This window comes from Engystomops pustulosus, chromosome 2, assembly GCF_040894005.1.
Source record: "Engystomops pustulosus chromosome 2, aEngPut4.maternal, whole genome shotgun sequence".
Taxonomy (NCBI): Eukaryota; Metazoa; Chordata; class Amphibia; order Anura; family Leptodactylidae; genus Engystomops; species Engystomops pustulosus.
This window is the reverse complement of record NC_092412.1, coordinates 249,666,281-249,683,147: the sequence shown is the minus strand read 5'-3', so window position 1 is coordinate 249,683,147 and position 16,867 is coordinate 249,666,281. Positions and strand designations below refer to the sequence as shown.

Here is a 16,867-nt window from a genome sequence, read left to right as displayed (position 1 = left end):
ATACTGCCCCCTATGTACAAGAATATAACTACTATAATACTGTCCCCTATGTACAAGAATATAACTACTATAATACTGTCCCCTATGTACAAGAATATAACTACTATAATACTCCCCCTATGTACAGGAATATAACTGCTATAATACTGTCCCCTATGTACAAGAATATAACTACTATAATACTGCCTCCTATGTACAAGAATATAACTACTATAATACTGTCCCCTATGTACAAGAATATAACTACTATAATACTGCCTCCTATGTACAAGAATATAACTACTATAATACTGCCCCCTATGTACAAGAATATAACTACTATAATACTGCCCCCTATGTACAGGAATATAACTACTATAATACTGCCTCCTATGTACAAGAATATAACTACTATAATACTGCCCCCTATGTACAAGTATATAACTACTATAATACTGTCCCCTATGTACAAGAATATAACTACTATAATACTGCCCCCTATGTACAAGTATATAACTACTATAATACTGCCCCCTATGTACAAGAATATAACTACTATAATACTCCCCCTATGTACAGGAATATAACTGCTATAATACTGTCCCCTATGTACAAGATATTGATGATGATTCTCTGTCACGCCTGTACCTGGAGTTAAATATTGGAGCATCAGATGTTCCATTATCGTCTCCAGGACAGTTGTCTCCGCTCCTCCAGGATTTGTCACCCTCCTCTTGTCGTTGTTTGAGCCCAAGTATAAATATAAAACCAGTAATCTAATAAAAGAATCACATTAAGTGGCTTTGCACAGCTGTACAATCTGAATACAATTTGCTGGAGCATATGTGTTCTGGTAATTGTGCCAACGCCGGGGAATTTTTTTTCTTGTAAAGAGCAAATCTCTGAAGACTATTGGGTCGTCAGCAGAGTCTTCAGACTTCACGTACTGTCGTCTGTCACTAGCCCGGCACATTCTCTGTGTCAGCTATTATAACTCAATGCCAACACCAAGATGTGACGAAATGGACTGGCACAGTGCCTGTTAGGGGACAAGAAAGTAGCCATGAAGGCCCCTCACAGTCCCCTAAACTGGGACCCTTGTAAACGATACTCAACTAGATGATCTTCCACATTGCTAGTGAGAGGATCATTGAGGATCATCAATAGGCCCTCACAGTACTCTCAGGTAGGACCATCGTGGACTAGAGAGTGAAAATTCCTTGACTAAAAGGTCCGTCAACTTCCCGGTAGACCATGTAGACCTCTTTTCTCGAAGTCCCCACAGTTAGGACTGAAGAAATGTTCTGCTAAAGTGACACTCAGGGGATTAGAACCTATTTTCCACATAGGCCCCTCTCCTCACAGTCCATTCAGTCAATCAGGAAAGCACAGAGTGGACACTAGATATCCTTCTCCATAGACTTGGGTATGAAGGTGCTTGGATAGGCAGTAGGCTAACCATGGGTTCTCCAGCACCTGGACAGAGACGTAAGATGACATGGCCCCAGTAGGATGGATCCACTTCGGTCCCCCTTACTTTGGATGTAGACATTGCTCTTGTGTAGACAGTGACTCCCTCTGTGGACAAGAGAAGGAAAATAACAGAAGAGGTGATTGATGAGCTTCTTGTTGGTAGAGGACATTGAAGTATTGAATCTGAGACATCTAAAAGGCTTTAAGGTCTTCCAGACATTGATTCATTATTTTTCCTGTAAAGTATTGAGCGCTCAAGTCTTCCGTCAACCTTCCTCAACATCATCCAAGCTTTATCTCCTAGTACTTCATCAATAACATCCGTACTATGGAGATTATGACATCTCATCTCTAGAATATGTGGGAAGTCACCTAAGAAATTCTTCTTGGCGGGTAGTGGTGTCAGTCAAGTGTGGGTGTAGTTGACTGGTCAGTGGTCACGGAGGGATTTGGGCACAAATTCAAGTCTTGAGTTGAGGCACAATTTGAAACTGCTTCATTGAGTTAGCACTAGATCAGTGGTGGCGAACCTATGGCACGGGTGCCAGAGGTGGCACTCAGAGCCCTCTATATGGGCACTCTTGCCATCACCCCAGGGCAGAGTTTGCCAGACACGACTCAAGGCCTCTTGCAGTCCCTGGCAGCCCAGGACCCTAGAAGGAAGCTACAATGAGAATCTAAACTTCTTATCCTTCTTTCTACTGTATTGGTGTCCACAGGGGCCTATACAATTTATTCCTGTGAAAGAGCAGGGAGTAATAAGTTACTGCTTAAATTGTCGCTTCGACACTTTGCGAATAATATGTGGGTTTTGGTTGTAGTTTGGGCACTCAGTGTCTAAAAGGTTTGCCATCACTGCACTAGATGGTCTTTAGTCTAAACTAGGTAGTTTCGATGACCTTTGGGTAGGGATGGACTAAGACCTTCTTCAGTAGTTTGGACATCCTGCCAAATCTTGTTCAATGGTTGACACTTACTACTAGTTGGATAATAGAACATAAGCTTCGAGTGGTGAGATTTTCTTCTGCCAACTTTCGAGTTTTGTAGTTTAAGAACATTTGTAGGATGTGAAAGGACTCTTGTGTACATATGTGCCAGGACCCAGTGCAAGGTTAGAGGCCCCTCTCATTATTAGCATCACTGCACTTTGTAAAGCCTGAAGAATGGTTAGGGTGTTCATAGGTCGAAAGGCCCAAACCACCCATATCCACTACTACCGGTAAGTGTGAGGTATTGGTTGGATAGACCTATAAGTTCTAAAAGGAGGATTTGACCCATTACTCAGGAGCAAAATGGTAGGATTCTGTAAGGTTTACTTGCAATACAGTGGGGCACTCCATGGTGTAAAGAAATTTACGAGTAAATTTTTTTGGTTTTTTTTAATTTCTTTTATAAAATTTGGTTCGTTATATTATATGAAAACTTCAATAGTCAAATCCATGTTTTTTTGTGTCTCTTTTGTATGATTTTTTTTATACTGTCTCCTTCCATGTTGGATATGGTACATCTCAAGGTGTCCATGCTAATAACATGGTTGGTTGGCCAACACTGATCTCCTCTGACTTCTTATGGATATTGGTCCATAGGGAAAAGGAGAGTGTGAGCCATGATACGAAGCAGCCCCCCACACCACTGCTCCTTACACCGAATAATGTGAGGTATAAGGGGAAGGGATACTAAAGGTTAGGTCAGCAAGCCAAACAAAACCATGAAAAGGCGTCAGAGATAAGAACGAGGTCAAGGGGATAGTCAGAGGTATATACCAAGGTCACAACCAGATGGCAACAGTACAGAATCAGTAAGCAAAGGGTGATCAGAAACCAATAGCAATAGATCAGGTGGGTGTAGATACAATCAAAATCACTGGCAGAGAATATCCCTATGGATATTGGTCCATAGGGAAAAGGAGAGTGTGAGCCCTGATACGAAGCAGCCCCCCACCCCACTGTTCCTTACACTGAATAATGTGAGGTATAAGGGGAAGGGATACTAAGGGATAGGTCAGCAAGCCAAATAAAACTAAGAAAAAGCATCAGAGTTAAGAGCGAGGTCAAGGGGATAGTCAGAGGTATATACCAAGGTCACAACCAGATGGCAACACAGTACAGAATCGGTAAGCAAAGGGTGATCAGAAACCAATAGCAATAGATCAGGTGGGTGTAGATACAATCAAAATCACTGGCAGAGAAGTCCAGCCCCACAGATATCTCACTAGCCAGCTATACAGCTAACTAAAAGGCATCTTAACAAGGTATTTAACCCCTTAACGCTGAAGCCACTTTTCACCTTCCTGACACGGACCATTTTTTAAAATCTGACATGTGTCTATTTAAGTGGTTATAACTTTGGAACGCTTTAACATATCCAGTTGATTTTGAGATTGTTTTTTCGTGACACATTGTACTTCATGCTGGTTGAGAAATTTAATAAATATATTTAGTATTTATTTATGAAATAAATGGAAATTTGGCAAAAATTTTGAAAAAAACAATGTTTTCCAAATTCAAAATTTTCTACTTTTTGGAAAGTTGGTCATATCACTAAAATAACTTGATAACTAACATTTTCCATATGTCTGCTTTAACTTGGCATCATTTTTCAAACATCTTTTCCTTTATTTTGGATGTTAGGAGGCTTATAACTTTAGGTGCAATTTTTCAGATTTTCACGAAAATCATCAAAACCTACTTTTGGAGGGTCAATTTAGTTAGAAGTGACTTTATAAGGCCTACATGACAGAAACCCCCCACAAATGACACTTTAGAAACTACACTCCTCAAAATATTCAAAACAACCTTTGGGAATTTTGTTAACCCTTTGAGCGTTTCATGAGCGTGAAAGATAAATGAAAGTGAAATTAGAGAAATGTAATTTTATCTTACTATAGATTCATTGAACACTAAAATTTGCACCTTCACAATGGGTTAAAAAGGAAAATGCATTTTACAATGTTGAGGGCAATTCCTCTTGAGTATGCCAATACCCATTTTGTCACTGTACCCTGCTGTACGGGCACAGGGGGGCACTTGGAATGGAAAGAGCGTTGTTTCGTTTTTGCAGGGTAAATATGGCTGAAAAAGTTTACATGTGTCAGGATGCATTTGAAGAGCCATAGTGGTACCAAAACAGAGGAAAGCCCCAACATGAGACACCATTTTGGAAAGTACACCCCTTGGAGAGTTTAGCAACGTGTAATTTGTGTATTTTCCAAAACAGGTGTTTGATTCAATTAGGCCCCAAAAGGGAAAAAAGGTGAAAATTTTCTCAAAAAAGTCACTTTTACCCCAAATTTTTGTAAGCCACAAGGGATAAAAGATGAAACAACCCCATAAATGTGTAAAACTATTTCTCCTAAGCACAGAACTGCACCACTTTTGCATATAAAGGGGCACATTTACCCGGCCCAGTCGCGATCCAGCGGCGCATTCTCTGCACAGGATTCGGGTCCGGCCGGGATTCATTAAGGTAGTTCCTCCGCCGTCCACCAGGTGGCGCTGCTGCGCTGAAAATCATCTCAACGCGCCGGAATGCACCACCTCGGACCAGGTGAAGGTAAGCGCTTCCCGAGCGACACTTTTTCGGGTTTTAAATGCGGCGGTTTTTCCGAATACGTCGGGTTTTCGTTCGGCCACGCCCCCCGATTTCCGTCGCATGCATGCCGGCGCCGATGCGCCACAATCCGATCGCGTGCGCCAAAAAACCGGGGCAATTCAGGTACAATCGGCGCAAATCGGAAATATTCGGGTAACACGTCGGGAAAACGCGAATCGGGCCCTTAGTAAATGACCCCCAAAGTGTTGTATGGGTGCAAAGTAGGGCTCAGAAGGGAAAGAGGGGCTTTGGCCTTTTAGAAGCCAGATTTGTCAATCATCCTTTACATGTGTCAGGATGCATTTGGAGAGCCCTAGTGGTACCAAAACAGAGGGGAACCCCAACAAGTGTCACCATTTTGGAAAGTGCACCCTTTGGAGAATTTAGCAAGGTGTAATATGTGTATTTTCCCCTACAGGTGTTTGCTTCAATTAGGTCCCTAAAAGGAAAAAGGTGAACATTTTCCCAAAAAAGTCACTTTTACGGCTAATTTTTGTATCCCATAAGGCATTAAAGATGAAACAACCCCAAAAATGTGTACTAGCATTTCTCCCGAGTATAAAATTGCCCCACACATGCAAATAAAATGTTGCATGGGTACGCAGTGAAGCTCAGAAGGGAAAGAGGGGCGTTGGCCTTTTAGAAGCCAAATTTGACAGACATCCTTTACATATGTCAGGATGCATTTAGAGAGCCGTAGTGGTACCAAAACAGAGGGGAACCCCAACAAGTGTCACCATTTTGGAAAGCACACCCCTTAGAGAATTTAGCAAGGTGTAATATGTGTATTTGTCCATAAAGGTGTTTGATTTAATTAGGACTTAAATAGATAAAAGGTGAACATTTTCTTATAAAGGTAATTTTACTCCTAATTTTATATAGCCACAAGGGATAAAAAAATGTAATAACCCCTCAAAATGTGTAAACCTATTTCTCTCGAGTGTAGAAGTACCCCACATGTGTATATAAAATGTTGTATGGGCGCACAGTAAAAGGAAAGGGGAATGTTTGCCTTTTAGAAGCCAAATTTGACAGAAATGTTTGACATGCATTTGGAGAACCCTAGTGGTATAAAACAGATAAGAATCCGAAAAGTGACCCTAATCTTTGAATGCACACCCCTTAGAGAATTTTGCAATGTGTAATATATGTATTTGCCCCTACAGGTGAATGATCCAATTAGGCCCGAATCATTAAAAAGGTGAAAATTTTCCTATAAATGTCACTTTACCCCTAATTTATGTAAGCCACAAGGGATAATATATTAAATAACCCCAAAAAAGGTGTAAAACTATTTCTCCCGAGTGTAGAAGTACCCCACATGTGCATATAAAATGCTTTATGGACGCACAGTAGAGGAAAAGAGGGATGTTTGTCTTTTAGAGGCCAAATTTGTAAGAAATCCTTCACATGTGTCAGGATACATTTGGAGAGACGTAGTGGTACCAAAACAGAGGAAAACCCGAAAAGTGACCCTAATTGTTGAATGTACACCCCTTGGGGAATATAGCAAGGTGTAATATGTGGTGTAGTGTAATACACGTGGTGAAATGAGCATTTTGAACATATAGGTGGTTTCCAAATATGATGTGCAATGGAGTCCAAGATGGAAATTTCAATTATTTCTGGAAAGTTCAGTGCCCGTTATGTGGCGCCCCTTATGAAATAATGGAGGAGTATAGGGAGCAACGGGACATAACAGTTGTTACAATTATTCATTTTACCGAAATTAATTCACAATAGGTTGGGCGTGAATTGTGAATGTCTAGTGTATAAGGAGGTAGAATATACCAGGGGACCAACTAAACTTTTGTCACTCTGGAGTTGTCGCAGGTCTCTTAGTAGTATGTAGTGTCCATCCTTAGTATATAGTGTCCATCCTAACTTCTCTTTTGGAACAGACTCTTTATTGAGTCCTACCATTAGAAGCCGCAGAATTCACCGGGAAAATGCTGTCCTGGCAAAACACAGGAACATCTAAACCAGAGGTACTGGGGCCCCGTCCTTCTTGTCCCAATATTAGTTTCCTAATATCTTCCTCTTGAAAACAGAGAAATGATACGGCAGGACATGCACATTGGAACAGCTCGTAAGAGTTGTACAGCATCATCTGAACAATGTGCACAGCCAGCACTTTTGTACCATATCTTGGTTTTTCGTAGGGAAATTATTGCCAAGTGTTGCTCTTATTCACCCTAGCGATGCCCATTGTGACGAATATTGCTGCTTTTGGCTGGACCATATCGACCAGCAAATAGCGGCAAACATGGACAGAGGGGGGCAACAAAACCCCTCTGGACCGCAAGGCAAAATTGGTGGATGTCAGGAACAGCCGCCACCCTGCCCCGATCACCGTGTCTATAGACATGGTGACCGGTATTACTGACGTCATAAGTAAATTCGCTGCTATCGGCTCGTCTGAATTGATGAGCCAGTAGCAGCGATAATAAACTGGGGGTGTGTGGGGGGGACGTAACCCTTCTGGTCCATGGGGCAGGATGGATGGCTGTCAGGAACAGCCGCCATCTTGCCCCGATCAGTGAACAGCCGCCGTCTTACCCTGACCGGTGTTGGAAAGTCACTACCCGCCGCACCGTTCTATAACAACGTGCGTTGGGAATAGGCTATACAATCTTTATTTATTTTTTAAGCAATTTAGACAAATAAGGGCTTATTTTTTGCGAGGCGAGATGCACTGTAAAAAAACCCTTAATTTTAGTGGGTTTTTAGCTTATTGAAGAAATTTTATTAACTTTTTACGTGTGGAGGAAAATAAAATCATCAATTCTTGTTTTGGATTTTTAGCATTTTTTTGGGGGGTTGTTCACTGTAGCATAACAATAATATATTATCTTTATTCTACGGATCACTACGATTACGGTGATACCTCATTTATATAGTTTTATTTATATTTGTCCAATTTTATTGAAGGAAAACTAGAATAGAAAAAATTGCATTTGTTTTAGTATTGCCATTTTTATAGCGGCATAATTATAGTATTTTTTGGTTTACGGAGCTGGTTGTAAGCTTATTTTTTGCGTGACAAGTTGCTCTTTTTAACGGTATCATTTTGGTGCTTGTAACTTTTTCGGATCACTTTTTAGAACATTTTTTGTAAAGCAATTTGATAAAAAGTTTTAATTTTTGGCAAGTTTTTGTTTTTTTTATTTTTACCACGTTCACCGAGCGGGTCCAATTATGATTAGGATTTATTGTACAGATTGTTACGGACGCGGCGATACCAAATAAGTGGGGTTTTTTCGTGATTTAGTGTTTTTTATACTTTATTACTTGTGTAAAGGGAAATGTGGTGTTTGGGGGGGACTTTCACTTTCTTTTATTATTTATTTTTACTGTAAATAAACTTTATTTATTTATTTTTCCTTTTTTTACTGTTACTGACATCTAAGCTTGAACAAGTGATCTTCTGATCACTTGTTCAAGCTTTTTTACAGGTTACACAGTGCAATACAGATGTATTGCACTGTGTAATGTAAGACACTGAGCATGCTGCGCATGCCCAGTGTCTTACAGCCGGGTCCTGCCAGGAGGCACGGACCCGGCACCGAGAGGAGGATCGCGCAGCCCCGGGCACCGGCAGTCCCGGGGCTGCGATCGGAGGAGCGGACCCCCCCGGTAAGCGCCGCGGCGTGTTAGGGGTTAACACCCGCGATCGGAGAAATCTCCGATCGCGGGTGTTAGAGGCGGGTGTCAGCTATAACATATAGCCGACACCCGCAGCTTCTGGCCCCGGCTCCGTTCAGGAGCCGGGGCCAGAAGCTTGACGTAATAGTACTGCATTTTGCGGGAACGCACCTCCCGCGATGCAGTACTATTACGTCAAATGTCGGGAAGGGGTTAAGATTATAACCTTCATCTGCCTCTCCGACCAGCACTGGATACACGAACTGTGACATCTATGTGCTCAGCTCCACCATGTATGTCATGGCAAGACTGTTCTAGCTACTCATGACCTAGCGGACCATGCGATCTTCACATAGCCCAGCACCTTCTGTAGAGGAATATCCACGAGTCCTTCATAGTCAATGTCAGAGGACGGCTGGTTCTCCACAGAAGGGGATTCCATTCTCTTTCTAAACAGGATTTTCCGTCTTTATCTCTATAAATAACTTCCTAATTATTATTCTTATTATTGAAGAGGATCCGCTTAGAACCAGAGGACTGTAATTACATTTTTCATTCCCCAAGATGACCCCAAAACATTTCTTCAGACGTGGGAAGAGAAATCCATCACGGCTTAATGAGACAACCGGCCATGGCTTTATATTTCACATTATAAACTACATCGCCCCGAAGCAATTAGTAGGATTATAATAAAGCAAAGGCAAAGATTACATCCACGGACTGTTGCTTCCAGGATTAGTCAGTGTCTCATGGGGGTTGTAGATTGTGAACCTTATGTAGGAGATCTGGTGATGGTCAAAGATGGGACATCAATGGGGTCCATGTGGTGTAATACAAGGGGCTTATGGTAGCTACCTTATGCAGATGGTCATGGAGATCTAGGGATGCGATAACTTACTCCAAACTGACTAAAGATGACAATACACGATAGATTTTTGTTTATTTCACTGTTAGAGGGAACCTGTCAGCAGGTGTGACCATATACACCGCATCCAGTGTTATGTATTGTCTCCGGAGAGATGTATAATCAGACCTCTGTGTATGTTGTTAGTAGCAGCAGGATTGTAGCTCCTTAAGTGCACTTAGGGGATTTCCTCACACTGCTGTGCTCTTTGTTCTCGGGACAGATCTTCTGCATAGTCCCTCCCTTATACTTTATGTGGTTGTTGTAATCTTCAACCAGAACACTGAGACATCACTTATTCACAGCAGAGGAAAACAGCAGTGTGAGAACAAACCTGCCGCTCCATCGGAGAAGCTACAATCCTGGAATACACAGTCCTGCAGCTACTAACAATATACAAAAAAATATATGATTGCACAGCTCTCCAGGGACAATACCTAACACTAACTGCAGAGAGTACAGAGCTCAGCAGTGTGAGAACCTCCTGCCATAGACAGAGCTATGCATATGGGCAGGAACCTCTCCCTTAATCATCTACTGCCCCTGGCTTTCTCTTCCTACCCTTCATGAAACAACATTGACCCGACAAGAGCATCCACTCATCCGCACACCAACCACCCTGAGAGACTATTTTTGATATTTTTGTTAAAATTATTGTTATTAAACGACAAAATCTTTTATGACTTCTAGGTCATCAGTGAATTTGAAGCCGCCCCGGACTCCTTCTTCTATCGAATTCCAAACCTGAGCCGAAACAGACAATACAGTGTTTGGGTGGTGGCGGTGACCGCGGCCGGCAGAGGCAACAACAGTGACACCATAACGGTAGAACCTACAGCTAAAGGTAATTATTTATTACTTATACTAGGCACATGGTCTTTATGTTTGATGAGTCAGAACAGCGACCAAAGCAGGAGGTAGGATCTGCAGAAAAAGCAGCCACAGCAGAAGGCACCAACTATTGAAGAAATAGCCACAGCAGGAGGCACCAACTACAGAAGAAGCAGCCACAGCAGAGGGCACCAACTATTGAGGAAATAGCCACAGCAGGAGGCACCAACTATAGAAGAAGTTGTCACAAGAGGAGGTACCAGCTATAGGAGAAGCGGCCACCGCAGGGGCAACAATTACAGATGAAGAAGCAGCAACAGAAGGAGGCATAAACTATAGAAGAAATTGCTACAGCAGGAGGCACCAAATATAGGGAAGTAGCCAGAGCAGGAGGCACCAACTATAGAGGAAGTAGCCTCAGCAGGAGGCACCAACTACAAAGGAAGCAGCCACAGCAGGAGGATCCGACTATAGAAGAAGTGCCCAGAGTAGAAGGCACCATTTACAGAGGAAGCAGTCACAGACAAATGCACCAACTAAAGTGGAAGCAGACACAGCTGGAGTCCCCCAGCTATGGGAGGAGATGCCACAGCATTAGGGAATCAACTATAGAAGAAGCAGCGCAGCAGGGGGCACCAATTATAGAAGAAGCAGCCACAGCAGGAGGCACCAACTATAGAAGAAGCAGCCACAGCAGGAGCCACCAACTATAGAAGAAGGTGCCACTGCAGGAGGCAACAATTGCAGAGGAAGCAGCCACAGCAGGTGGCACCAAATATAGTGGAAGTAGGCACAGCACTGAGCAGCAACTATAGTGGAAGTAGCCATAGCAGGCACAAGCTACAGATGAAGTGGCCACAGCAGGAGGAACCAACTGTAAAAGAAGCAGCCACAGCAGGAGGCGCCAATTATAGAAAAAGAAGCCACAGCAGGAGGCACCTACTATAGAGGTAGCAGCCACAGCAGGAAGCACCAACTATAGAAAAGAAGTAGCTACAGCAGGAGGCACCAACTATAGAGAAAGCAGCCACAGCAGGAAGCACCAACTATAGAAGAAGTAGCTACAGCAGGAGGCACCAACTATAGAGAAAGCATCCACAGCAGGAGGCACCAACTATAGAGAAAGCATCCACAGCAGGAGGCACCAACTATATAGGAAGCAGCCACAGTGGCTAAGTAAGGGGATAGTTCTTACCCTGGTAAACTATGATAACTGTGCTCCACCCCTTTAATGTGTCCCCCTATCCACACAGCAGAGAGACCCCCACTGACTATGACAACAAGGATCCTGATCCCCCAAATAGACCCGCGGGTGGAGAATGTGCACTGCCACTCCTTTCGACATCAATGGCGCTGATGGGGGTCCTAGTGCTCAGAACCCCTTGTGACCAACATATTAATTTCTTGTGCACTGGGGGTAACGTAAAATCATTGCATTTTTTAACTGAAAGGGGTTTTCATGAATTCTGTGCATTTCAGCAGGGAACTCTGCCAGAGTTACTCTGCAATATCCCGAGGTTAATGGTAGAAGACAACGACTTCTCACCGCTTAATGTTCCTGCTCAGCAGGCGTCCCAGAGACTCTTATAAGAGGCCGCCGTCTGCAGGGGGGGGGGGGGGGGGGGGGGTAATGTGCCGCAAACAAAATTCTTATTTATACATTAAAATAGTTTTGCCCGATCGCCTTAATACATAGTGTGGATTTCCCAGCTCGTCTTCTTCCTTCTACGGTTTGGCCTCCCTCCTTCTCTTGCCTCTAAGCTTTATATTATCTTGCTCTAGTGATCCCCCCCGGGGGCTATGAGTATAACTAAAACATCATTACAATACTTAAAAACGGTGCCAAAAACAGCAAAAAAAAATTCTGTGGAAGAGAAGGAATATTTTTTTTAATATCCTGTCTGTTTTGCATCCAGCACCAGTACCTGGAGGCTTCGGGCTTTGGAGAAGTTAATTTGTCTGTTTTGTTTGACTCCCCTTCTCCCGGCGTCCCTGCTATGGCTTCTCTTAGCTTGAGTCAGCGGCAGTAATGGATGTCTGAGGCAGGATTCACTGCAGGGAGGCTCTCGGCAGCATCAAAAGCTCATTATCACACTCATTATTTTCACTGCAAAGTAAAGGAGAGTGACAAGCACCGAATGAAAGCCGAACATTCGTTCCGAAGGGGACATGTTATGCTTTCAAACACAAAGCGTCAAACTTATTTCCTAATAATTCGATAAGAAATATGTAATTAAGGAGGCCGCCAAGATGTTGTCGCAGTCTGTTGAGGGGTTTAAGGAACCCTCTGTTAGGAAAAAAGAAAAAAAACGGAGACCTCAAAGTCACCGCTGACTCATGTCAAGAAGACGGCAAAGTCTGGTCTAGTCTTGTAAATCACCGTTTGAAGGTCTTGGTAGGTCATTCCCGAGGCAGTACCCAATTGGACGATCCTTAGTCTCTTTGACTCAAGGTGACCACATCCCTAGAGTGTCTTATGCACAAGTTTCACAGGTTTAGCAGATTCAGCATCAGTCTATGGAGAACTTCAAAGAACTTCCAACGAATACGTAATGAAATGGGTTGTACCAACTTTTTAACCTTTTCCCTATCCAAGGGAGCCCAAGCAATCTGTAGGACAGGGTTCCTGTTATCACTAATGGGTGGAGAGACATGTCCATTCAGTTGTAAGAGAGTGTCATAAATTGACAATCACATTGCTCACCTATCTCGCAAATCGTGACAATCAAGCAAATCGTGAATAGGAGTGTCGGAGAAAGACGAGCGTTGTGCTTGCCTATTTCCTACACTAAGATACAATAAGATGTCCTTGTCCAAGCAGTCAGACCCTTATCGACCAGTTTGTTATCCTCTAGACCAGTGGTGGTGAACCTATGGCACGGGTGCCAGAGGCGGCACTCTGAGCCCTTTCTTTGGGCACCCGGGCCATTGCCCCAGCACACCAGACAGAACTCAAAGAACTTTCCTGCAGTTCAAAGCAACTCGGAAGCAAGGATGCTGCTTTCAGTGATATTTTAAAGTGACTTACTTGGCTACTTGGGACTGTAGGAAGAGGGAGAATGTATAGACAGGGCCTAATTATCTTTGGAGGACCTTCTGCAGGACCCACGATTCTCTGTGTACAGAGGGACACTGGAAAGAAGCTACAATGATGCAAATTTTCCCTCCAATCTACTGTGTTGGTGTCCTCATGAGGACAGTATGATTGAATGTTGTTGAAGAACGGGGAGCAATAAGTTACCATTTTAATTTTTGGTTGGCACCTCGCGATAAATTAGGGTTTGGGGTTGCAGTTTGGGCACTTGGTCGCTAAAAGGTTCGCCATCACTGGTATAGACTAACCTGTGGGTAGAGGATAACTTTAATTGTTGATACAAATTCTGGAGGCCACCAAGAAGTGACAACCAGCTGAATCAACCCTGTACTAGTAAAAATAGTCTTGACTTGACTTGAAAATTTGTTCTCAAAGTGATTGTGAACTTATGTGTAAAGGCAACATTTGATATAAAGGACCATCCATGACCTAGATAGCCCAATCCCACCAGAACAGAAGACCACCCTCTACTCAGGAGAGTCTTGAGTGAGACACTTCAACAATGTCCATATTATAGGAGCCATCCACCCCTCTATTGATATGTTTGTACACTTTGTGTTATCCTCAGACGGCCCTTGTGTTTATCATCACTCATTTTTCACTTCTTTGGCAAGTTGGTTTGGTCTTCCCAGCCTTCATGTCCTTCATGTCCTTTATGTTGACTTGAGAAAACCAGATTTGTAGTTGCATTGAATCTTATTATCCTAGGGCCTAGGGCCCAGAAGAGTTATTAAAATTACATCAACGTTCCCAAATTCTATGGTAATAATGTTATGCTTTAGACCAAAGTAGTAGATCCTCTTGGCCACGGTTGATTTGGATTTCTAAGGCTAAAATCTCTTCCCATTCTTCAATCTATACCATAATGAGAGGGGTGGTCTTTTCTGCTCAGATTCCCTGGTCATAGTCACCAGTCATTGGGAAGTCATGGGTGGCCAACAGATGACCAGTGAAAGTCCAGTGAACCAAGGATCAATCTAGGGTCTAGGACAGTGGTGGCGAACCTATGGTACAGGTGCCAGAGGTGGCACTATGAGCTCTCTCAGAGGGCACTCAGTCTGTTGCCTGAGGACAGAATTCACCAAATGGACTTAAGGGATCCTCTTGCAAGCCCAGGTAGCCCAGGCGTGACATTTATTTTAAAGTGAAGCATCCGGGTTTACCTGAGACTGCAGGAAGAGAAGGTGTGGACAAGAAGCTCCTGCTCTTGGCCTCCAATGACAATCTGAAATTTCCCTCCGATATTAGTGTCCTCAGGACCGTTGAAAGCTTTGGTACAGCACAGCGCAATAAGTTAAAGCTTGAATTGCTGTTTTGGCACTTTTCGATAAGTGAGTGGGTTTGGGTTGCAGTTTGGGCACTCGGCTTATAAAAGGTTCGCCATCACTGGTCTAGGATCAATATCCTAATCGGACTCAGGAATTAGACTCCACATACACAAGAAGGATCAGAAGACAAGGTCCTCTTTAAACAGGGCATCGCGGCCTCACAACGCCTTCAGTTTTGGTTTGATAATATGACTCCCTATTATCAGTATAATTAGATAAAACCTCATCCTGATCTAGAAAGGTCACAACTGCGAAAGAGAAGATCTCCACAGCCTTATATGCAAACAATAGAACATTATTGTGGTCTCCAAGCTTGATCAATCACACTATGAGGATAGCCGCCTGACCAAGAGTCTGTGGGCAGGATCAAGGTGTAATTAATTGGTTTTCTTATGAGCAATGCTACCTGTCTGAATATGATAAATGACTGACCTGACCATAGCAAAGGACCAATGTTCTCATCCTTTATTTCCGCTCCCTAGTGTGTAAACCATTCACAAAAAGGGAAACCCTGGAAACCCCATGACCGACATAGAAGGACGTGTGCGAGAGCTGAAGGTGCTGGCACAATCAGTAATTCATGATTCTGTTTTGGACAATTTGCTTCCCCCCATAGACTGTATAACAATGTAGAGTATGATAACCATCAACCAATCTCTGTGGCCTTCAAGGACATCCTTGTGCTGGGAATCATCCTCTGGATAAGACACTGTAGAGAAACATTGTCACCAAAAGGATTTGACTTAGAACCAGAGCGTTATCACAGTAGTTTTCTAGTATATATCACTTGGAGGGAACTGTACTTCAGGGAACAACCAGGTCGCTACCTACTGTGAGAGTTCAGAACAACCAGGTCGCTACCTACTGTGAGAGTTCAGGACAACCAGGTCGCTACCTACTGTGAGAGTTCAGAACAACCAGGTCGCTACCTACTGTGAGAGTTCAGAACAACCAGGTCGCTACCTACTGTGAGAGTTCAGAACAACCAGGTCACTACCTACTGTGAGAGTTCAGAACAACCAGGTCCCTACCTACTGTGAGAGTTCAGAACAACCAGGTCGCTACCTACTGTGGGAGTTCAGAACAACCAGGTCCTTACCTACTGTGAGAGTTCAGAACAACCAGGTCCCTACCTACTGTGGGAGTTCAGAACAACCAGGTCCCTACCTACTGTGAGAGTTCAGAACAACCAGGTCCCTACCTACTGTGAGAGTTCAGAACAACCAGGTCCCTACCTACTGTGAGAGTTCAGAACAACCAGGTCCCTACCTACTGTGAGAGTTCAGAACAACCAGGTCGCTACCTACTGTGAGAGTTCAGAACAACCAGGTCGCTACCTACTGTGAGAGTTCAGAACAACCAGGTCGTTACCTACTGTGAGAGTTCAGAACAACCAGGTCGCTACCTACTGTGGGAGTTCAGAACAACCAGGTCCTTACCTACTGTGAGAGTTCAGAACAACCAGGTCCCTACCTACTGTGGGAGTTCAGAACAACCAGGTCGCTACCTACTGTGAGAGTTCAGAACAACCAGGTCGCTACCTACTGTAAGAGTTCAGAACAACCAGGTCCCTACCTACTGTAAGAGTTCAGAACAACCAGGTCGCTACCTACTGTGAGAGTTCAGAACAACCAGGTCGCTACCTACTGTGAGAGTTTAGAACAACCAGGTCGCTACCTACTGTGAGAGTTTAGAACAACCAGGTCGCTACCTACTGTGAGAGTTTAGAACAACCAGGTCGCTACCTACTGTGAGAGTTTAGAACAACCAGGTCGCTACCTACTGTGAGAGTTCAGAACAACCAGGTCCCTACCTACTGTGAGAGTTCAGAACAACCAGGTCGCTACCTACTGTGGGAGTTCAGAACAACAAGGTCCTTACCTACTGTGAGAGTTCAGAACAACCAGGTCCCTACCTACTGTGGGAGTTCAGAATAACCAGGTCGCTACCTACTGTGAGAGTTCAGAATAACCAGGTCCCTACCTACTGTGAGAGTTCAGAAGAACCAGTTCGCTACCTACT

At 43.5% G+C, this 16,867-nt stretch overlaps 1 protein-coding gene across 7 annotated transcripts in view; it reads left to right on the top strand.

Annotated features, from left to right (window-relative positions):
* Nucleotides 1-16,867, top strand: part of DSCAM (DS cell adhesion molecule) — a 336,141-nt gene that overhangs the window by 204,268 nt on the left and 115,006 nt on the right. For all 7 annotated transcript variants that reach the window (XM_072138796.1, XM_072138794.1, XM_072138795.1 and 4 more), the window contains one exon: nt 10,283-10,436. In XM_072138796.1, the coding sequence (XP_071994897.1) occupies nt 10,283-10,436 (154 nt within the window). The remainder of the gene's footprint in view (nt 1-10,282; nt 10,437-16,867) is intronic.